The 20,860-nt window shown below is 27.4% G+C and overlaps 2 protein-coding genes across 2 annotated transcripts; both read left to right on the top strand.

Moving 5' to 3' along the window:
- The first annotated feature begins 199 nt into the window (after positions 1–199).
- Positions 200–3,878, top strand: LOC106787911 (U4/U6.U5 tri-snRNP-associated protein 1). The gene is made up of 11 exons (XM_014750675.1): positions 200–451; positions 667–1,115; positions 1,204–1,332; positions 1,417–1,836; positions 1,944–2,094; positions 2,204–2,478; positions 2,583–2,670; positions 2,792–2,990; positions 3,185–3,371; positions 3,452–3,606; positions 3,703–3,878. Exons 1-11 carry the CDS (start codon positions 289–291, stop codon positions 3,728–3,730), a joined length of 2,244 nt encoding a protein of 747 aa, XP_014606161.1. The 5' UTR covers positions 200–288; the 3' UTR covers positions 3,731–3,878.
- A 1,324-nt stretch (positions 3,879–5,202) lies between these two features.
- On the top strand, positions 5,203–6,907 carry LOC106787907. The gene is made up of 4 exons (XM_014750669.1): positions 5,203–5,208; positions 5,429–5,876; positions 6,392–6,677; positions 6,781–6,907. The coding sequence occupies exons 1-4, from the start codon at positions 5,203–5,205 to the stop codon at positions 6,905–6,907; spliced, it is 867 nt and encodes a 288-aa protein (XP_014606155.1).
- Positions 6,908–20,860: the final 13,953 nt, after the last annotated feature.

The following is a 20,860-nucleotide window of genomic DNA, read 5'->3' as shown; positions in this document are numbered from 1 at the left end:
AGTTTTTTATACCCACTTCATTGACGAACATTATTATATTCTAGGTACCGAGATCTTCGAAGATTTACGGATTCTATCTTCTATCTATGAAGAACGATCGTAATAATTTCTAGCGGAATTCGAGGAAAGCTCAAATAAATGGGGATAAATGTTTTAGGGAAAAATAATACTTAAGTTACCAGTCTTGTACTTTTATTATTTGCTGTTTTTATATAGTTAATTACATGTCGAAATTTGTAGTGGTTAGGTTTGTTGGTTTTATTTCTTGTTCTTTAATTGCAAATCAAAATGGGTTCGAACAAACGGCATAAAGCAGAAAAAAGTCGCGATATTAAGAAAAAACGTCATCGTAGCCGTTCACGAAGTCATACACCAGAACGTGAGAAAGTAGATAAGCATAGACATCACAAGAAACATAAAAGGAAAGAACGCAAGGACTACGATAGCGATGGTGAAATTTCTTTCATTTTTTACTTTTTATCATATATATATAAGCATTATATACACATAATTATTATTTCAAATAAATAATACATTAAATATTACCAAAGTCCGGATTTTGTGTTCTAATATTAAAAATAGTCTAGAAATATAAAATATATATGGATAGATATATTTGTATATTATATTACACGGTAATGGTTAAATTTACATTAATATTTACAGTGGAAATTGTCAATGCACCACCACCACCAAAAATCTCAAGATTGTCGCATCCTTCGACACCACCTCCACCAGAGATTTCCAAACAGCGTAGTCCATCTCCTATAAAAGATGGCATGTCGCAAAGCTCTTTATCTATTGAGGAAACGAATAAGCTTAGAGCAAAGTTAGGTTTAAAACCTTTAGAAGTTGATAGCGTATCGAAAGATGATCCTAACAAAATTAAGGATGATTTGGGTGAATTTTATCATAAACCAGCACCAAATGCTAATGATCAATTGAAAACACACAAATTAAAGGAAAAAATTAATATTCAAAAACAAAAGAGACAGATTGAGGCTAATTTAGCAAAAATCAAATCATTAGGAGAAGATGATTCTGATGACGATACAAAAGCTTGGATCGATAAAAGTAGACGTTTACAGGAAGAGAAGAAAAAAGCTGAAGAAAGGGTAATCATTGGTTTTTGTAATTAGATTTATATACTATATTTACACAGAAACGATCATTAAATGAAATTTCATTTAATTTCTATTTCAGGCCAAAATGTTGGATCAGTTGGACGAAGAATTTGGAATTGGGAATCTTCTTAAAGAAGAAATATCCATTTCACGTAATCAGGCCTATACGGAAAAAGATTTAAAGGGTATGATGGTGGAACACGATATAGTGAGTCATTATTTGATAATATTAAATAGACTATACATATTCTTTTATCAGGGATTAAAAGTATGTATTTTTGAAATTCCATAGGAAAGTATTACAGAAGGCAAAGGAATGGTTTTAACCCTGAAAGATCAAAATATATTAAACGAAAACAGCGACGTGCTTGTAAATGTGAATATGATAGATGACGAACGATATAAACGAAATGTTCTTAATAAAACGAAAAAAATTGTTTATAATGCGTACGAGGATGATCATTTAGATGAATTTGGGATGTCGAAGAAGAACATTTTAGATAAATATGATGAGGAAATAGAAGGAGAAAAAAAGGATAACTTTGTATTGGGTGCTTATAATCCAGTAGAAATAAAGCAACGTCGTTCAGAAATTGTTAAACATCGTTTAGCAAATAAAAAGTTAGAATCATTGCAAACAAGAGAACCACAATTAGCTAGTGAATATTATAGCGAGCAAGAATTGGAAAAGTTTAAAAAACCAAAGAAAAAGGTTCAATTCCAAATAATTATAGTTAATTAGTGTGTTGCGTTACTAAACGTTATGTTAGCTAAATGTTATACTCTTGGTATTAATTCATTTCATTCTTCCTTATTTAGATTAGAAAAATAAGAACGAAAAAAAAATTGAAGGCAGACGATCTGGTTCCTGAAGAAAATGATTATCTACGGGATTTGGGAAGTAGAAGAAGTAAAAAGATCGAAGACAACAGAGAAAACGACGGTACTTTGGACGTAGATGATTTAGAAGGTATATGCTTACTTTGATCTTTCTTTTTTTTCTATATAACTTTGTTAAATATCATTTATTTGGCCATTCATTATATTTAGCATTATTGGAATGTATTTTTTATGAACAGGTCCCAAAGAAGATTTAACAGGAATCAAATTTGAGGACGACGATAAGGAGTTAGAATTGCAAATGGCTTTAAAGAAAGCGCACCGCTTAAAGGAATTACAAGAGACGAATGCGAAAAATGTTATAGAAAATGCTAAGCAAGAGTCAACGGTTGCGGATGAAAATCAATCTACGAACATAGTTCTTAATGCTACTGCAGAATTTTGTAGAACTTTAGGAGACATTCCTACGTATGGACTAGCTGGTAATAGGGAAGAAAATGGACAAGAACTTATGGTACCTTCTTCATTTTTCTTTTTTTTCCCCCCCACATTTTTTATTTTAATATAAAATATTTATATTCCCTCTTTTTTTTTTATTTTCATTTTTTCTTTATACAGGACTTTGAGGTAGATGGAATCAAAGATGAAATTGTTTCCGACGAAGAAGAAGATGATGGTCGTGGTGCATGGAATACTGTACATTTGGGTATTTATTTTTTACTGTTTATATTATACCATAACAATTTTTTATATTTACATAAATAATCTCACTCTCTCTCTTTCTCTCTCTATTTCTCTTTCTGTTTCTCTTTATATCGCGTGTTCAGATGAAAGTAAAACGGAGCCTATAGCTCTGGAAGCTGCAATTCTAGATGCAGAGCCATCCCTTGGCCAAGGCGTTGGCGGGGCACTAAAATTAGCAATGAGTAAGGGATATTTACAAAAAGAAGACAGTAACAGGCCATCTGCTTCTCGTTTTGCACATTTACAAGCTCAGAATTATTCTATAGAAGACAAAACGTATGGGTATGTATGGCTTCTTTTTCTTTTGCATTTTCTTTTACATTGTTAAGGGATGAAGAAGAATGATGAAGATAAGAAACAAGAAAGAAGCTTTTAATGAATTTTAAAAATTGTTTTTTAATCGTGTAGCATAATTTCACAATTTTTGATGCATTCAATGCATGCATGTTACTTATTTTTTTCTTTTTTCTTTTTAGAGACGATGATAAATTTGGAAGAAGAGATCGTTTCAATGGCCCTACGTCAGATTTTAAAGAGAAAGATGGTTTTAAACCAAATGTTAAATTGGAGTATATAGATGATGATGGACATGTTTTAAGTGCTAAGGAAGCTTTTCGCTACCTTTCACATAAATTTCATGGAAAAGGACCTGGAAAGAATAAGGTAGTTTATTAAATTTTATGTTCTGTATGAATGAATGAATTTTTAAAAGAAAAATATTTATAATATAAATATTGATACAGGTGGAAAAGCGTATGAAGAAAGCTGAACAAGAAGTTTTAATGAAAAGAATGTCTTCGACGGATACACCTTTGGGAACACTTAATCTATTACAAGCAAAGCAAAAAGAAACTCAATCACCATATATAGTTCTCAGTGGCAGTAAACAAATACAGACGTAAATATTCTTTTTTATTTAATATATATCATTGTATTATTTTATATTATTTGCGAATATCGACAAATTTCTAAATACTTCTTTTTCTTTTTTTAGGACTAGTATATCGAAAATAAAACATTGAAGAGAGGGAGAGAGTGTGAGATTTCGAATTTATCGTAAAAAACAAATATACATCATTATGTAAACTAGCACTACGATGCAATTAAGCCATATGGATTATTACAATACACAGCTGTTGTGAAAATAATAAATACTGATACATTTATTTTACTTCATTATCGAATTAATCGAACACTTTTACAAAATAAGCAACTTCAATATATATTACTTACATATAATTTATTTTCCATGAAAATATATACACTCCTAGACAAAAAGATAGCACGCGTGTGCTATCTTTAATTTCTCATCTTATGATAATGGTAGTGTAAAAACTCTGAATGTCATATGCAGTTGTCTTGGATTGCAGATTGTCTCTGGGGAGTGTACATATAATAGTTTTATATATATTTATCGATAAATCTTGCTACAATGTTTTTATTTCGGTTCTATCTACTATTTACGTGGTACAAAATATGTAGATATTAATGTTTAATGTGATCATATTTTGTAAATAAATAATTGAATATTATACTACACAAAATCCTTACCATCTTTTTGTTAAACGCATCTCTATGTGACACGTACTTTTCATAATAGATATTTTCAACACGATCAACAAAGGATATATCTATATTTTATCAGTAGATGGCTTGGTGATAGTCAAATGCCGCCTACCGATATTACTAGATATTACTAATTACATTTATTATTTCTTAAATATTGCTAATTATGCATACTTTTAAATGTAATCCAACGCAAAATCTTCAATATCTCGATTCGAACATAAATGGACTTACGCCATTTTCAAAATAAACGGCACATATATAAATGTTTTCGCAATCATATAAACGATATACGAAGCCAATGAGAAATTAAAAAAACATATGAGATATTAGAAATAATGAATGCATAGCTTTTACTTAGAAAGATAATAATAATAGTGGAGAGCTAATAGAAGAAATAGCATTGCGAGTTTCTCGTTCGAGAAACCATAAATTTTTAAGATCCTTATCGATTAATTAAACGAATAAAAACGTAGGGTCTTTGTGATACATAAAGTTTATTAAATATTACTATGTTTGAAAGTTTCTATAATTTTTATCGGGATAACGAAAAGTTTTTTCAAAATAATATGATTATATTTGAGGTGAACGCGTTGAAGAAGTTTGCTACTGTCTGGTCTCTGAAGAAATTTTACGAATTATTTATTATAATACGTTGCTCGCATTAAAAAGAAATACAATTTTTTGAGCATAAAGAAAAATAATACAATTTTGTATAAGTCTTTTCATTTCGGACATTTATATTAGATATTTAGAAAGAAAGTTATTCGATCAAAGAAAGAACTAAAATAAGTTTTTTCCATTTCCTTTTTCTTTTCTTTTATCTACGTCCAAAAAAAAAAAACCGAGTTTACCTGAATAGTTGAAAACGATCTTTTTCTTTAGTTCTTTACGAGCTTCCGAGAAAAGCTCAAGTTGTTACGAAATCATGCAAGTACGAAAAGTTCGAAAGTTGTTTCAGTATAATTCAGTGATATAGAATCATTTACAATAATAATAATAATAATAGTAATAATAATAATCAAGAAAAAAAAGTTATTTGTTGTATGTAAAAATAAATCGATCAAATATGTTATTTATTATTTTGCATATGAAAAATTGATAGGATTTTAAATCGGCGATTTTCAAAATCCGTAAGGGATATCATTTTTTAGGATCTTGACTTCAGTGAAACTGTGAGAGTGATAGATTTGACGAGACGTACAATGAGATGTGCTGGAATTTGGCCAGAGGAAGTTCAGGAATCAAAATTTATATTCTTCACAACGTATCTGGCTATTCATTGTTCATTAGCGATCATTGATATTGCGATGAATATATCAAATTTAACATATATCGTTGCGTGTTTATTGGAAAATGTATTCAACCTGATGGCTCTTTTGAAGATATGCATTTGTAGGATTAAGAGAAAATCATTAACGAAACTTTTACAAGACATCAGAACAGATTTTATCATTGATAATTATAAAAGCAGAGACGAACAAATGGCTTTTTTAAATTACAACAAATTCAGTCAGAAATTTGTAAGATTGACCTTGATCATATGTTTTGCAGCAGCTTCATCGTATTACTTCATGTCTTTGGTGACGAATGTAGAAATGGGTAATGAGTTTTATATCTAATCAATGCATCAATAATTATGCTTTTTTTACATTTTCATTTTATTCTACGTGTAATTTTAATTAGGCAACAGATTATGATTGTTTCGAAAAAAGATCTAGTCTATTTATTTTGTGATTTTTAAAAATATCTTAACGATTAAGGAATTTATATTGTTACTGTGGTTAATTATCACATAAATATTATATATTTTAATATTTTATTTAAATGTTATTTCCTTTTTTTTCTATTTTTTTTGATATAAAACAATTATTTTGTAAACAAGTTAATTTATTAAAAAGATATTGACAAGAATATGTTTTCTATATACAGTATGACTGTCTTTTAAAATCGTTCAGTTTTTAATATAACAAAAGAATTTTTCTCTGTGTACATTTGATATATTTTCAAAAGACTCGCTTAAGATATCAAATGGTCACAATTTTTATTAATTTCTTTAATATATTTCTCGTTTTATTAAACATTATACTAAAAATATTCATTTATTAATGTTCCAGTAATTTCTAATTCATCTTATGGATACAGATTACCGTATAGAGTTTGGCTTTTAATCGAGCCTACTGATGTGATAACATACGTCTGTCTTTGTTGTTATCAATTTTTAATAATACCTAGTATTGTCTTTGGTTACGTTGGTACCGATTGTCTTTTTGTTAGTTTAGTACTTCATGTCAGTGGATTGTTTTCTGCACTCTCTTGTAAGGTAAAACATGTATTGGATGATCCGCAAGATCGACAACGTCGTATGAAAAATCTAATTGTTAGACACGTTCGATTAATTAGGTGAAAAATAAAAATGTTTATTTCTCTTTCTTTCTTTTTTTTTTGTAATTGTCAATTTTATATTTACCAATCACACACGAGCTCGTATATATATGTGTTTCAGATTATCAGAATCTCTAGAAGACGAATTTAATTTAGTGATTTTGCAACAATTAGTAGGAAATACTTTTCAACTTTGTCTTTTGGGATATGATACTCTTGCAGTAAGTTTTGAAATAATTCAAGAGTAATATTGATACTAAGGAAAAAGAATGTATATATATATATATGTTGGAATGTCAGTAATTCCTTGGCATTGCTATGAATGAAATATTTATATATGTTATGATCAATCTACTGATTCTGGATATTGTATAGATTGTCTGGGGCATATTATAAAATATCTACTAAGATTGGGTAATGTATATTTAATGCATGTTTTTCGTAAATTCGCACGACCGATTTTATTAGCCAGCTAGTAATCTGGAACGAAAGTAAGTGTCCTGTGCGTGCATAAGGCCCAAACACAAGGCCCCCCTTTGCTCTGGGCGCCATTGTTTGATCATCAGCGCCACGCTTATTGAATCTTTGCGATGCGAAATACAAATTCCTCCCCAATGTGGCTAAATATAACCCAAACAAATATTATTATTAAAAAAGTATAGAGAAAATAGTATATTAAATAATGATTCTCTCAGATGTTAACAATAAATTCATAAATCAATCGAAATCATATATTATAATTAATGTAAAAAATCGTATAAATAATTATAGATTTTATTGTTTTCAGAGTACGGCCGAAGGAGAAGGGAGAATGCTACTCGCGTTTTTTTTAATCGTCAGCTGCGTTTTCAGTACACTATTGGCCTATTGTTACATGGGAGAATGTCTCATAAAAGAAGTATTTTATTTTTATTAAAGTGTTCCATCATAAACAATATTTGTCCTATTGAAATATTTGAAATTTTGTTAGAGTTCTATTCTGGGTGATGCTTTTTATCATTGCAATTGGTACGACATCACAAGAACAGAAAAACAATTGATGCACATTTGTATGATGCGTTCAACAAAATTTATGCGACTGACGTCAGGAAAATTTTGTACGTTATCACTGAATACATTTACAGATGTAAGCTGTTTTTACACAAATTATGTTGTAAACAAATAATTAAAGCTTTTTTTTTTCTTTTATTATACGTAACAAATATTCGTTTGTAGGTTCTAAAAACTTCAATGGCTTATTTTTCGGTGCTACGAACATTCGTTTAAATAAAAAATCAAATCGTCTTGTGTGAATTCAATGTATTCAACAAAAAATGAACGTTTCTAATTATTTATATATACACATAAATACATACTCTCACTCTCTCTCTCTCTCTCTTTGTTTAAATTAATAATTTAACAATAAAGAGGGAAAAGTGTGTGAGTGAAATAAATATTTTATGTGCAAATTGATAAGTTGTTAGTGATAAAGACTTATTTTTTTGTTATCTTCTATTCATTTCTTTCTATTCATTATCTTTTTATTATGTTATCAATGATATAAAATATTTTTTTTAATTAAAGTCTGATATATATATGTAGAATATTTTTCGTAACCCCACTTTTTCACTCTCGATCTCTCTAAATTCTTAAACTTTTCTATCTTTTAAACTTTTAAACTGTTTTATATCTTATCTTATATCGTTCTCTCCTTTTTATTCCTTTTTTTATATCACCGCTTCTCGTATCCTTCCGCATCCATGCTAAACACACGCATGCACTCATACTCTCTCATTTCTTTACACCATATAACAACAGAGAACAACATTTCTTATAGTTTTACCTACTAGAAAAACATCTTTACTTATTCTCGAATTAATAACATATATATTTAATAATGATCGTTCTCGAACATTCATATCGTAACGTTTCTTGACTTTATATTTATTCACACTTTTATTTATGAATTTTTTTCCAATCCCATATATATATATATATAAACAAACTGTTAATGATTACGCATTAAATTAATTGAAATGAATGATTATTGAAGGACAAATATATTGGCGTGAGCAAATTTAAAATAAAAATTATATATATGCGGCATTTATGATAGTTTATAATAAAAATAAAAGCAAACGTACACACGCACACACATATGAGAGATAAATAAATAAATAAATAAATAAAAAATAAAGAAGAAGAAAATGAAAAGTGAAAAATTAAATAAATAAAGTAATGCAGTGGATGCAACACGAAATAAGAGAAAAAAAAAAGGGGAGAAGAAATCAACTGCATTTACTATTTACTCTTCGCTTATTTTTTGTTTTGTTTTTGTTTTTATCGTAAATTACGTATTCTCATATTTAAAGATTATCCGTTAAAATAAAATTATCATTAGTATTTTATGGTAGGTTTATCGGTTAAACTTTTTTTTTTAAATAAAAACAAAATGATTAAACTCGTTGTTATCATGAAAACTAAATAAACGTTAGTGTGTCTTCGTGACTTAGTTATTATCGCTAATGTCGACGCATAAGGTCAACTGTATTATGAAAATATCATTAATTCATTCGATCGGTTCGTTCGTTCGTTCGTACGTTCTGTTTGTTAGTTAATCGTGATGTTTTAACGAGTGAAAACTAACGAGACATATCTAGGAAAAATATTTCTTTCGTTATATGTGTTGTTTTGTGACTTTTGTTTTGTTTTTTTCTCTTTTTTAATAATAATACCCGTTAATTTATTCCTTTTAATATTATTACTATTTTTATGTTACGCCTATTAACTGGATTTACATACCAACAAAAAAAAAGTAATATATAAAAAAATATTTGTTCTCTAGGTTCTTTATTTTTTTGTTTTTTCATTTCTTAATAACAATCCCGGTTACTCTTCCTTTTAATATTATTACCCTTTTTTTTATATTATGGGTTAATTGGATTTAAATAAAAAATAATTAAAAATCAATCGACACACATTAAATGTTCCCTAGCGGTTTCTGTGTGCATCGTTGCTGAAAAAAAGAGATATTTATCATAATTATAAATAGAAGAATAGATTGTGTATGTGTGTGTGTGAAAATTGATTAAATACAATTATTAAATAAATCCATTGTGCGTTTCGGATATATGTGTTAAAAATTATAATGACCAACTTAATAATATTTACTTCCTATTGTCCATTCTGTTTTTGTCAATGATACCAATGGGAATATTTTTATTCTGCAAAACAAAACAAACAAAAAATATATAATTAGTAATTATCTGGGACAAAAACGAAATAATCAAGGAGGTGAAAACAGTTGGAGAAGGAGTCAAGTTAGGTAAAAAATAAAAAAAAAAATAATATGCTACACCGAAACGATGCTATATCGGAAAATGAAGACAATTTGCAAAAGAATGTTATACAAATTCGAAAAGCTTTGTACCGAAGAACGAATCACCACTTACCATTTCCAAAAAGTTCAGAAGATACAAGTTAGTAGTATATAACAAAAGTGTCAACCAAGTGATGAGATTTAAATATCTAGGAGTGAACATTATGTGCAACAGAAACCTAAAAGAGAAGATAAGAGGAACAAACAACAACTAAAACCTTCAAAACTTGCATTAGGCAGATAATAAACTATGCAGCTGAGTCCATGACAACAAAACTTATCCTAAAAACTGAGAGATGAAGATTCTATGAACCATAACAAGGAGTTCACTAACAAGAAACAGAAGAAGAAATGAAGAAATAAGGAAATAATGTGAGATACAAGACGTTGGTAAGGTGGATAAGAAGGAATAGAAGAGAATGGTGAGATCATGTTGACAGGAGGGATGATAATAGACTCCAGAAAATGGCAAAAAGAAGAAAAATAGGAACAACGAGACCACTAGGAGAACTGCTAAAATGATTGCATGAAATTTGGACATTGCAAGAACAACAAATGCATTGAAGAAGGTTGTAAAGTTAGAGATAACAGGACGATAAGTATTAATAATTTTTATAAGAATTAAAAATTCTTAATAAAAAGAAATAAAATATTAATAAGAATAATATATATATAATATATTTGTAATTATTTGTTTATCATGCACGAAGTTTTAACCTCCCTCCCACCCCCAAAAAAAAAAACACAAATTTGTAATATATTAAATACATAAAACGTAGATATCTCTTTAAAAAAAAAACCAATAATAAACAAATATCATGACGTTTCTTTCTCTAACGTAATTATTTTTATATTTAGTTTCAGATTGGAGAAACAAGACACTGTAGCGTACTGTAATATGTGTTTTTTCAAATTTACAAAGTTAATCTATTTTCGATGTCATCTATATCATCGACACAACATTTATCTAATGCCACGGTTCACCAAAATGCAAACTTTTTTAATGCAATTTTAAAATGTATATCTAAAAAAAAATTAAATTATCATTATTATTATTATTATTATATTGATATTGTGTAAATAGGCAAATTTGCAAACATGCGCGTATCTACATGTTTATCTATCTTTTTTTATCTGTGTTTGCGTGCGTGCGTGCGTGTGTGCATGTGTATTTTAAAAAAGAATCATTTTAAATTGAATTAAACGAACATTTGTTGTTTTTTTCTTTTTTTTTTTTTTTGATTTATTCCCATTGAAAAAATATATCCCACAATTTTGTGATAGGTCGAATTAAAATTTAAATCGTTTCGAAAGAAAATCTATAACTCTATCCTTATGATTTATTTCTATTTTATATAATAATATTATTATATTATTATTATTATTATTATTATTATTATTATTATTATGATTTTTTGTTTTCATTTGTAGATTTATTCTTCTTCAACATCGTGAAAACTTCTAGGGAAAAGAAAAATGAAAAGAAAAGATAAAGAGGTAAAATTCGTTGGAAATAAAATTTCGATGATTAATTAAACATTACGTTTTTTTTTTGTAAATTTATTTTCAGATATATACCATCGTCAACGCAAGAAACAACTATGAAAATTTTTTTCATCAACACGAAAGATCAACCGATTTCCTCTAGACTTGTAGAAAAAAAGTTATATATATATAAAAAAAAAAAAAAATGCATTGAAAATATGCGTATAACATTTTCTACCAATTGTACTTTATTTAATAGTTTCATTTTTTCTCTCTCCATCTCCCTTTCTCTTTCTCTTTTTTTTTTTTAATATCATAAAATATATTTCATTTTTTAATATCAATTTTTTAAATCCTTACACTCGTTTATTATACACTTGCTTTTTTGATCGGACAAAAGAAGGATGGATTGAAATAATTAAACAAAAAAAAATAAGAAACGAAAAGAAAATAGAAAGAACAAGAAAAAAATACAAATTACAAATTATTCAATTAAAAATTTGATAATTATATCACTTTCCACATACACACACTGCATGTGTATGTAGTGTATGTAGAAAATGGCTATTTAATTACATTAACTTTATTATTAAGACTTTTGTTTTGTTTTATTTGTTAAACAGAGAGAGAGAGAGGTGGTTTGTTAACATGACGTTTCATCTGTCAACGATGTGGAAGAAGTTACACGATGCTTTGTAATTTTCAACGTCATATTATGAAGTGGGGGAATGCAGTGGAAAACGACAATTTCCTAGTTATTACTGCAAGTACAATTTCACACAAAGGTCAAGCAAAATTGCAACGTCACCAATTTATCATTCATAAACTCTCTATGATTTAAAAACAATCCCAATGATGCTGCAACCTCTTTTTTTTTAATTTATTTAATTTATTTTTTATTCATTATGTTAACAACCTTTTTTCTTCCTTTTTCATTCACTTTTTTTGGGTTTTTTATTCCGCGCAAATCGTTGTTCATAAGATTTGTATTTAAATTTGAAAAATTATAATTAGATATTATTTTTAATTGTCCATGTAAAATTCCCAAGTTTTTAAATAATCAAAAATTATTAGAAATTAAATAGATAAATCCTCATTCGAAGATAAATATTCTCGAAATATAAAGAAGATAAAACATTCTCGATGAAAGATTTTATATGTGACTTTTATTTGCTGGGATATATCAAAATTCATCTTACCAGAAGAAGAAGAAGAAGAAGAAGAAGAAAAAGAAGAAGAAAAAGAAGAAAAAGAAGAAAAAAACATTACATTTTACAAGATGATGATTGAAAATAACAATTGGAAAATCTCAAACTTTGGAAAAAAAAAATGGATCGTTCATTCTTCAAAAAGAAATATGTTAACAATTCGAAGATATTTAAATTTATCGCTGATTTCTGTGCAACCAATCAACCAATCATCGTTAACAAGTAAAGAAGATCAAAAAATACGATTATGGTGTTGATCAACGTGTTGAAGAATACTTTTTTATTTTTCCGACACAAAAAGACAATAAAATAAAATAATGGTGAAACAGAGTGGAATATATAGTTTTTTTTTTCGAAGATTTTTGATCGAGTGAGAAACATTTTTTGACGAGACTTTATTATAATTTATTATTATTATTATTGTTGTTGTTATTTCGGATTAAATAAAAAAAAACTTATCGCAAGTTTTGGAACCTATTAACAGAGTGAAATTTGTCTAAATGACTAAAGCAATCGTTATTTTCAAACGTGACAACAACGTTGTACTGTTTTCATTAATTGTTTTATTTTCTTCTGTTAATTTTTTATGTATACATTATGAATATATTATAATTAACAAAGTGTTTGTTTATTGACGACAAGAACGAACGATGATTTTTCGACAGGTAAATCGTGAAGAAGATTTTTTCAACGTATGAAGATTCATGTATACGGGGTGTACGATTTAAACGAGAACGTTGTGTGACGAAACGTAAAATGGAAAACAACGAAAGGTTCGTTCAAAAGTTGTAAGATGTACAAACAAACAAAAATTAAAAAAAGAATAAAAAAAAAACAGGAGGAACATTACGCGATAGACCATTGATTATGTTTGCGAGTGGATTAATTATGGAGATTTCAAGGTAAAGTGAATTTACTTTTCGTTTTTTTTTCTTATAATAATTCTGTTGTTCTTTTTTCTAATTTAATTCGTTGTTACCGGTGCATTAAATGTTGAAATAAATAATTTTAATTATTAACTTTATCACTGTATTTCATGTACTATAATTAGAAAGGAAAAAAAAAACAATCATAAGTTAGTTGGATCGTGGTATATCACGTTATTTATTATTTTTAATTTAAATCATAGTGTTCGTCTCTATAGAATTTATTAAATCTGTGTTATTATTGGATACACGAATTAAATGTTGTCTTATTGGAAAACAAAAATGTGCTGTCGAAATATTTATTATATAGTAAAACTAATTTTGGTATCTTAGAAGTAGATAAGTATTATGGTGTATGTGTTGCTTTTTAAATGTTTTTATAAATTTACTTTCCTTTTTTTTTATTATTATTATTTAAAATTAATAAAAATGCACACACGTACACATACACACACATACACAAAATATTGTTATATACTTAGAGATACGAATACTAATAATAAATAAAATACACTAATTAAAAATAATAGAAAATATCCAATTGATTTATAAACCGAAATTATACTCTTCCAACATTTTGATGAATTAAAGACGCACTTTGAACAAATTATTCGAAAAAAAAAAAAAGATAAGAAATGTTAGAAGTAGCATAAGAAAAAGATAAAAAGATAACTTCATATTTGTCTATTTAAAATAATAAGAAATATTAGAATTGATGTTACTCTCCAGAGATCTAATTATTATAATTAATTTATGATTTCAAGTACAAAGAAATATATATCTAATATTAAGAATTATTAAATAACAACAAATTATATTGAACATTAAGTCGTGTATAGGATTCCTCGTTTAAAAAAGAAAAAAAAAAATGAAAAAATGAACTTAACGTTGAAATCTCCAGCAATATTTCAGTGAAATAAAAATCCTGTATACCAGACGTTGAAATCTATTCGAGAATATTCCAGATGAAAGATAAATTTTGCATTATTTAAACCTGTAATAAATTTTCTCTTTATATTACACAACTTTTGCAAACATTTCTTTGTTGTAATATTTTTCATCGTTTTCTAATTGCATCGATCTCGTTTAAATACGACATCCTGTACACACATACATAACACTGCGTAATGAAAATCTTCAAAAGATATCCTTTTTAATTATTATTCCAAAATTCTACAAATAATTTTTCTTTCTTTTTTAATTTAAACAAAACAATTGTCCCGTAAACGAACCTATTAATAATCTTATTCTCATTATTTTTCAATCACTATATACTGTTAAGAGAAATATATTTAATAGCATACACACACACACACAATCTTGGGGTTCTATTATTATATATTATTAATAATAGTTTAAATGTGTGTGTGTGAAATTTGCACCCTATAGTTCGATTAAAAGTGATAATATTCGAAATAATTTTAATAACGTTTATTCAATTAAATCTTCAAATCTTTGGATTTTTATCAACATTTTCCCATACTCTCTCATTCTCCCCCACCTTTTTTTTAAAAATATTGCTACTTTACCAATTTTTTATCTGTAATGAAATCTTTCTATCTGTAATGAAATATTTTTTTAAAGAAAATTTTACAAGAATAGCAAGAAGAATTGCAAGAAAATATTGAGTGATTTTTATTTCTTATTAATCAAATTGCGAGGGGAGGGGGGAAACAATTGTTTCCAAACACAATTGTAAAGGACATTTTTTAAAATTATTTCTATACCCCCTACCCTCCCACATACACACTCTAATCGAATAATTATATTGAAAAGAAAGTAATTATTTTAATATGATTTTGAATTTTGAATTTTTTCGTAAAAATTTATTAATTATTTAACGTTTGTTTAAATTAGCGAGTTGAAAACAGGTGTATATAGAATCCAAGTAACCAGGTGTCTCACAACGTGTTCCTACGATGATGGATGATATAAGAGTGAGAACAAACGAAATGTAATCAAGTAACCAGAAAACAGAAGTGCCAGAATTATACTGTTAATCAACAGTTTTTATTTTTATTTTTGTAAGACTATAGTTGATCAAACATACGCGAAAAAAAACAATTCTAACAATTTATTACATCCATTTTGAAAATAAGATTGGAAAGAATTAATACGTACTACCTTAAATAACTTCTAGGAAGATTGATCCTGCATTTATATATATATATAACAAACAATACATAATTTTATTATTTATAAATAGGAATACATATATTTCTTTCTCTCTCACTCTCACTTATGTTAAACCTTATTTTGTTTCCTTCTCAAATGAAAGAAATAAAAATTGATGATCACCAGATCTCCAAACTTTATCTTCTCTTATCTTTTATATATATATATTATAATTTCTTTTTTTTTCATTTTCTTTCCTGTATCTATAACTTTTTAATTAAAACGTAAATTTACACTTATATATAATATAATAAGTGTAAATATATATACAGGTTGAAAAAGTAATTGAAGTATTTGTTCGATATATTATTTCAGGTTACATCAAACACCAAACGGACAAGCCATATATGTGTTCAAGATGTTACAAGGGTTTCACTCACATCTATTCGATGAAACGTCATCAGAAAACCGTATGCGGTAAGATAAGGAATACCAACGGCAAGTTCAAATGCCAATGTGGAAGAAGTTATGCAACCGGAGGCAACTTGGTACGCCATATTAACAACGAATGCGGAGTCGAAAGAAAATTTTGTTGTTACTTTTGTCACGGAAAGTTTACACAAAATTGCAGTCGCATTAGACATTTGAGAAAATTTCACAAAGAAGAATTTCATGATTTGTTGAGGATTCAACGATTCAGTTAGTTTACACTTTCGTTACTCACTTCTTTCTTTTTCCATCAACGATATATTGTTATTATTATTATTATTATTAATGGTAAGGGAATGGGGACATGAAATAATATTATTAATAATAATAATAAAAATAGAATCGTCTCGATAGAAATGTATTTTTATTTTGTAACTTTTGGATGTTAAATATTGGGTGTATCAATCATTTCGGATTGATTATTATATTAATTCTTATTTTTCAAAGTAAATAATTACCTCTTTGCTATTTTATAACTTTTAAGTGTTCAATACTTAACACTTTTTATATTTTGTTTTTTTGTTTTTTAAATATTTGACGTATTGTCGAAACAAAAATTATTATTAGTTTTGCCGAGACTCGTATAATAGGGTTTTTTTAAAAAAAAAAAAAAAAAAAAAGAAAGACGCTGAATTAATTTGTACACCTGATGAATTATTAACTCGTTCGTTAAGTAATTTTGTTATTGTTCGTAAATGTTCAATTATTAGTATATTAAATGATTTTGAAGTGTTTGAGGGTTAAGTTTGGGATTATAGGTAAACGTGATTAACGAAATTACTTTTCGAACACAATCCAATATGTTTGAATAACAATTCAATTAGATTGGGAGGTGGGTGAAAAGGAGTGGGTTCATACAGGGTTTAATTTAAGTTTTAATCAAATATTTGGTGATATTTTTTTCGGGAAATATTTGGGGATTAAAGTATTTTGAATATACCAAAGGAATATTTTTATTCCTGTATTGATTACTTTTTTTCTTTTTGTTATGTTTTATTTCAATAATAATAATCATTTACAGCGGGATGGATTTGAAAAATATTATATAAACATGACAAGTAACGAAAGTAATGTACGTTAGTTTAATGGGTTAACAGCTACTATTTGTTTGTTTTTCTTTTATGTAATTTACATAATTTTTTTTTATTTTCGTTGTAATAACCACAGTGATAACATTTTAACGCTTACATTGGTTATATAAAATTAAAAAGTACTATGATTTACATTAGAAATAAAAGACAAATTCATGCACAAACATCATCATGCATCATATTATTATTATTATTATTATTATTATTAAATAGCATTAGGAACTCGGAAGTTCATTACCATAAATACCAAAATATCCCTCTTCACCCTTCTGCTCACGAATCCGTCATCCTTGTGCAAGATCCCACCATTTCTGACTCTCGTATTCTATTTCGTTTCAGATTTTATTCTAATATTATCTTAAAAACGTTATATATATATATATATATATATATATATATATATATATATATATATAAAAAACATAAAAAGAAAGAAATTTATAATAATCGGAAAAATCGTATCGCCGATAAAAAATATTTCGATCAGGTGCATCAAATATTCTCTCAATAATGTATGTACAATATTATTATTATCATCATCATTATCGATGTAGGATTAAATTTATTGAAAGATATGCAATGAATGTAAAAGTTAACAATAAACCTCATAAATTAATGCAATTCTTCCAATAATACATGCAACTCATTTTATAATCTTCAAGGCTGTCGTAAAATATTCTTCTGATGCACTCACACACGCACACACATACATACATTTATACTAACACGCTAGTTTCTCACTGTTGCACTTCGATCATCGGAGCTCATTCGCCTATTCATTCTTTTTTTTTTCGAAATGCACCTCGGTTAAGCAACACACGAGTGCGTGCATAATAATTTTAAATAAATTTTCCATTACTGTTTCACAATTAAATAAAATATTGGCGTTGCTACACGTAACGGGACAGGGACGTAACAAAAATAGGGTAACGAGAAAAATAAACACGATATTTTGTTTTCTCTTATCTATTTAATTGTCTTCTCCTTTTTTTTCCCCGTATAATTTCTAATTAATTTTATTACCATATTATACACTGTTTTTAGTTATAATCTTTAATGTGATAATACTTACATTTTTAATCTACTTATTGTTAATCTTATATTTTTTACCTATCGATAATAACACATTCTCGCAGGATTGATTTTATTGGCATACGCGGCCCTGATTTTGATTAATATTATCCCATTATCCCCGTTACAACGAAAAACTTCAATTTGAATGACTGTACCCCGTTCCTCCCTCACTAGTGTTCATAAGAAGATTCATTGTGATAATGCACTATGGGCACAAATCACGAAAATGCAAATGCACGAAATGCACGAAATGATTCTAATGTTTTTTTGTTTTAACACAACGACGGACGGAATATGGTGGGCGGAAAATAACGAACGAAAAATTGCCGACAGTAATATCTGTTCGACGAAAAACACGTTGCAGTTTATTCTTTAATAGCAATTACATTTTAACATTTACAAAGCGTTGTTATTTATGCAAATTTTTCAAAACATAATTCAATTGTATTTATTGTCAAGCAACGAGTTCCATATTTATATGTTGAAATCGGATTAATATTAATTGTAATATATGTGTTTAATGAGATCGTTATTTTTTGTTTTTGAAGGTAATGCAAGTTTTCCGGATTTGGAACTATTGTGCAACGCGTACTCCTATACAAACAATGCTCTTTTTATTTCATCTCATTTTATCTTCGGGATATATCAAACATTAGCCCTTAACACATACATATATATCATACTGTAATTCTACGTTATAATTATAATTGTTAAAAAAGATAAAAAAAAAAAAGAAAAAAGAAATGTGGAAAAAAAATAAAAACAATCAAATGTTGTCTACAATTATTTTAATAATCTATTGTAATCGTTTGTAATTACTACGAGATAATAGTACTATTTTAATCTCATATAAAAATCTTTCGTTATTTTTGCTATTAATAATATTAAAAAAAGTAGAAAAAAGAGAAACAGAAGGAAAATTATTATAAAAATTATAATTAGGTTTTTGAATAAATTTGTGATTTTTACTCTGCCGGTAAAACAGTTTTTACTATGCCGGTAAAACAGTTTAAATTATAAGTCGGTAAAACAGTTTAAAAACACGGTCAACAAAACAGTTTTTATTGAAGTTAATTATATTAATTAATTTAGTAAAACATTGTGATGTTTTATTATACACATGCGCAAGGTTAGGAAAGTCATATAAACAACATCTATTAAAAGTAATTCGATAGAGGGCAATGTCTCATTTCAACAGTGAATTTCGAAAGAGCAGCTTCATAGATCATATATTCAAAGCTTTTAAACAGCAATAGACATTTCTATCGATTTATTAACAATTTTTTTAATTTTTTAATGCAATCTAATCATATTTCAGATTTTTTAAACATATATGTACTAGCATAAGCTTTACATATACTTAATAACATAGTTTGAACATTAGATAATTTTAATGTGATATTTTTTTAGATGAAAATTTTCTCTTCTAAAGTCTTCACTGCAAAGGGACTTTACAACAAATGTATATTAGTTTAAACAATTACATAAAAATTGAAGGAAAGTCTAAATCAGAACGTTGCGATGTGATTAAGTTTTAAGGCTATATTGTCTTTATTCTTTACGTTATTTTTTAAATATTAACAAGATACGTGTACATCTAATAGAAAAATAGAATAGATATTTCATTTATCTAATAAATAAATTATAATATCAAGCTTGACTAGCGTGGTCATGAAGAAAGCCGAGTTACGTACGTGTAACGGGGCAAGCTTGTGTGCGTGAAATACATTTCTATATGGTTATTGGGAATTTCTAATTGGTCACTCACTTTTGAAATAATGATCAGCCAATCAGGGCTCTTTGCTGATATTCCTTCTTTCTTTTCGCGGCRYCGGTGGKGGAGATCGYAYGRATAMTATGGCGTCCCGTTATTCAAAGGTAATTAAAAAATATTTTCTAACGTAAAATAATTGTVTTATATACTAATCGATTCTTCTAACAAATGACTTCTAAATAATATAATTGAAATATTACGATAATGTTAAAGATAGAAGATATTTGCGTAGAAAAAATTCCATGTACTTTGGTATGCATTTTTCTACGCAAATATATATATATATTTATCTTGTTTAACAGCATAATTTTTATAGATATCGACTTATAATGATCAATTTTTATTGTCTGAGTTAATAAAGTATATATTTCGACAATTGTTATGTTCCTATATACTATTTTTAACTATTCGATATTTTTCTATACTAGATGGAAAAAATGCAAAATTGTCAAGGTAATCAGAGCTACGAAGCTTTGCGCATAGTATATTGCGCAGCGAGTGTGCATCAGTGGCGCCGCAGTTGCATCGCAGGAGAAAGGCAGAGGAAACGCCATATTGGAATGTGTCAGTTGTTCCAGCGTACTGCATCATCTATTTTAATACAGGTAATTGAAAAGTATTTTACACCTTCCTATTATACATCAAACGATAGCTACACGCAAGATTTTCATACGTGAGTGT

This window comes from Polistes canadensis, unplaced genomic scaffold (assembly GCF_001313835.1).
Source record: "Polistes canadensis isolate GaletaPanama2010 unplaced genomic scaffold, ASM131383v1 scaffold_120, whole genome shotgun sequence".
In the NCBI taxonomy this organism is placed as follows: Eukaryota; Metazoa; Arthropoda; class Insecta; order Hymenoptera; family Vespidae; genus Polistes; species Polistes canadensis.
This window is presented reverse-complemented; position numbering and strand designations above follow the sequence as displayed.

Bases quoted from the DNA above. Each gene is read 5' to 3' on its own strand.
- LOC106787911 (XM_014750675.1), top strand. From the start codon at position 289: ATGGGTTCGAACAAACGGCATAAAGCAGAAAAAAGTCGCGATATTAAG. The intron at 452-666 runs GTGAAATTTCTT...TAATATTTACAG, and splicing joins CAAGGACTACGATAGCGATG to TGGAAATTGTCAATGCACCA. The intron at 3,607-3,702 runs GTAAATATTCTT...TTCTTTTTTTAG, and splicing joins GGCAGTAAACAAATACAGAC to GACTAGTATATCGAAAATAA.
- LOC106787907 (XM_014750669.1), top strand. The intron at 5,877-6,391 runs GTAATGAGTTTT...TTAATGTTCCAG, and splicing joins GGTGACGAATGTAGAAATGG to TAATTTCTAATTCATCTTAT. The intron at 6,678-6,780 runs GTGAAAAATAAA...TATGTGTTTCAG, and splicing joins AGACACGTTCGATTAATTAG to ATTATCAGAATCTCTAGAAG.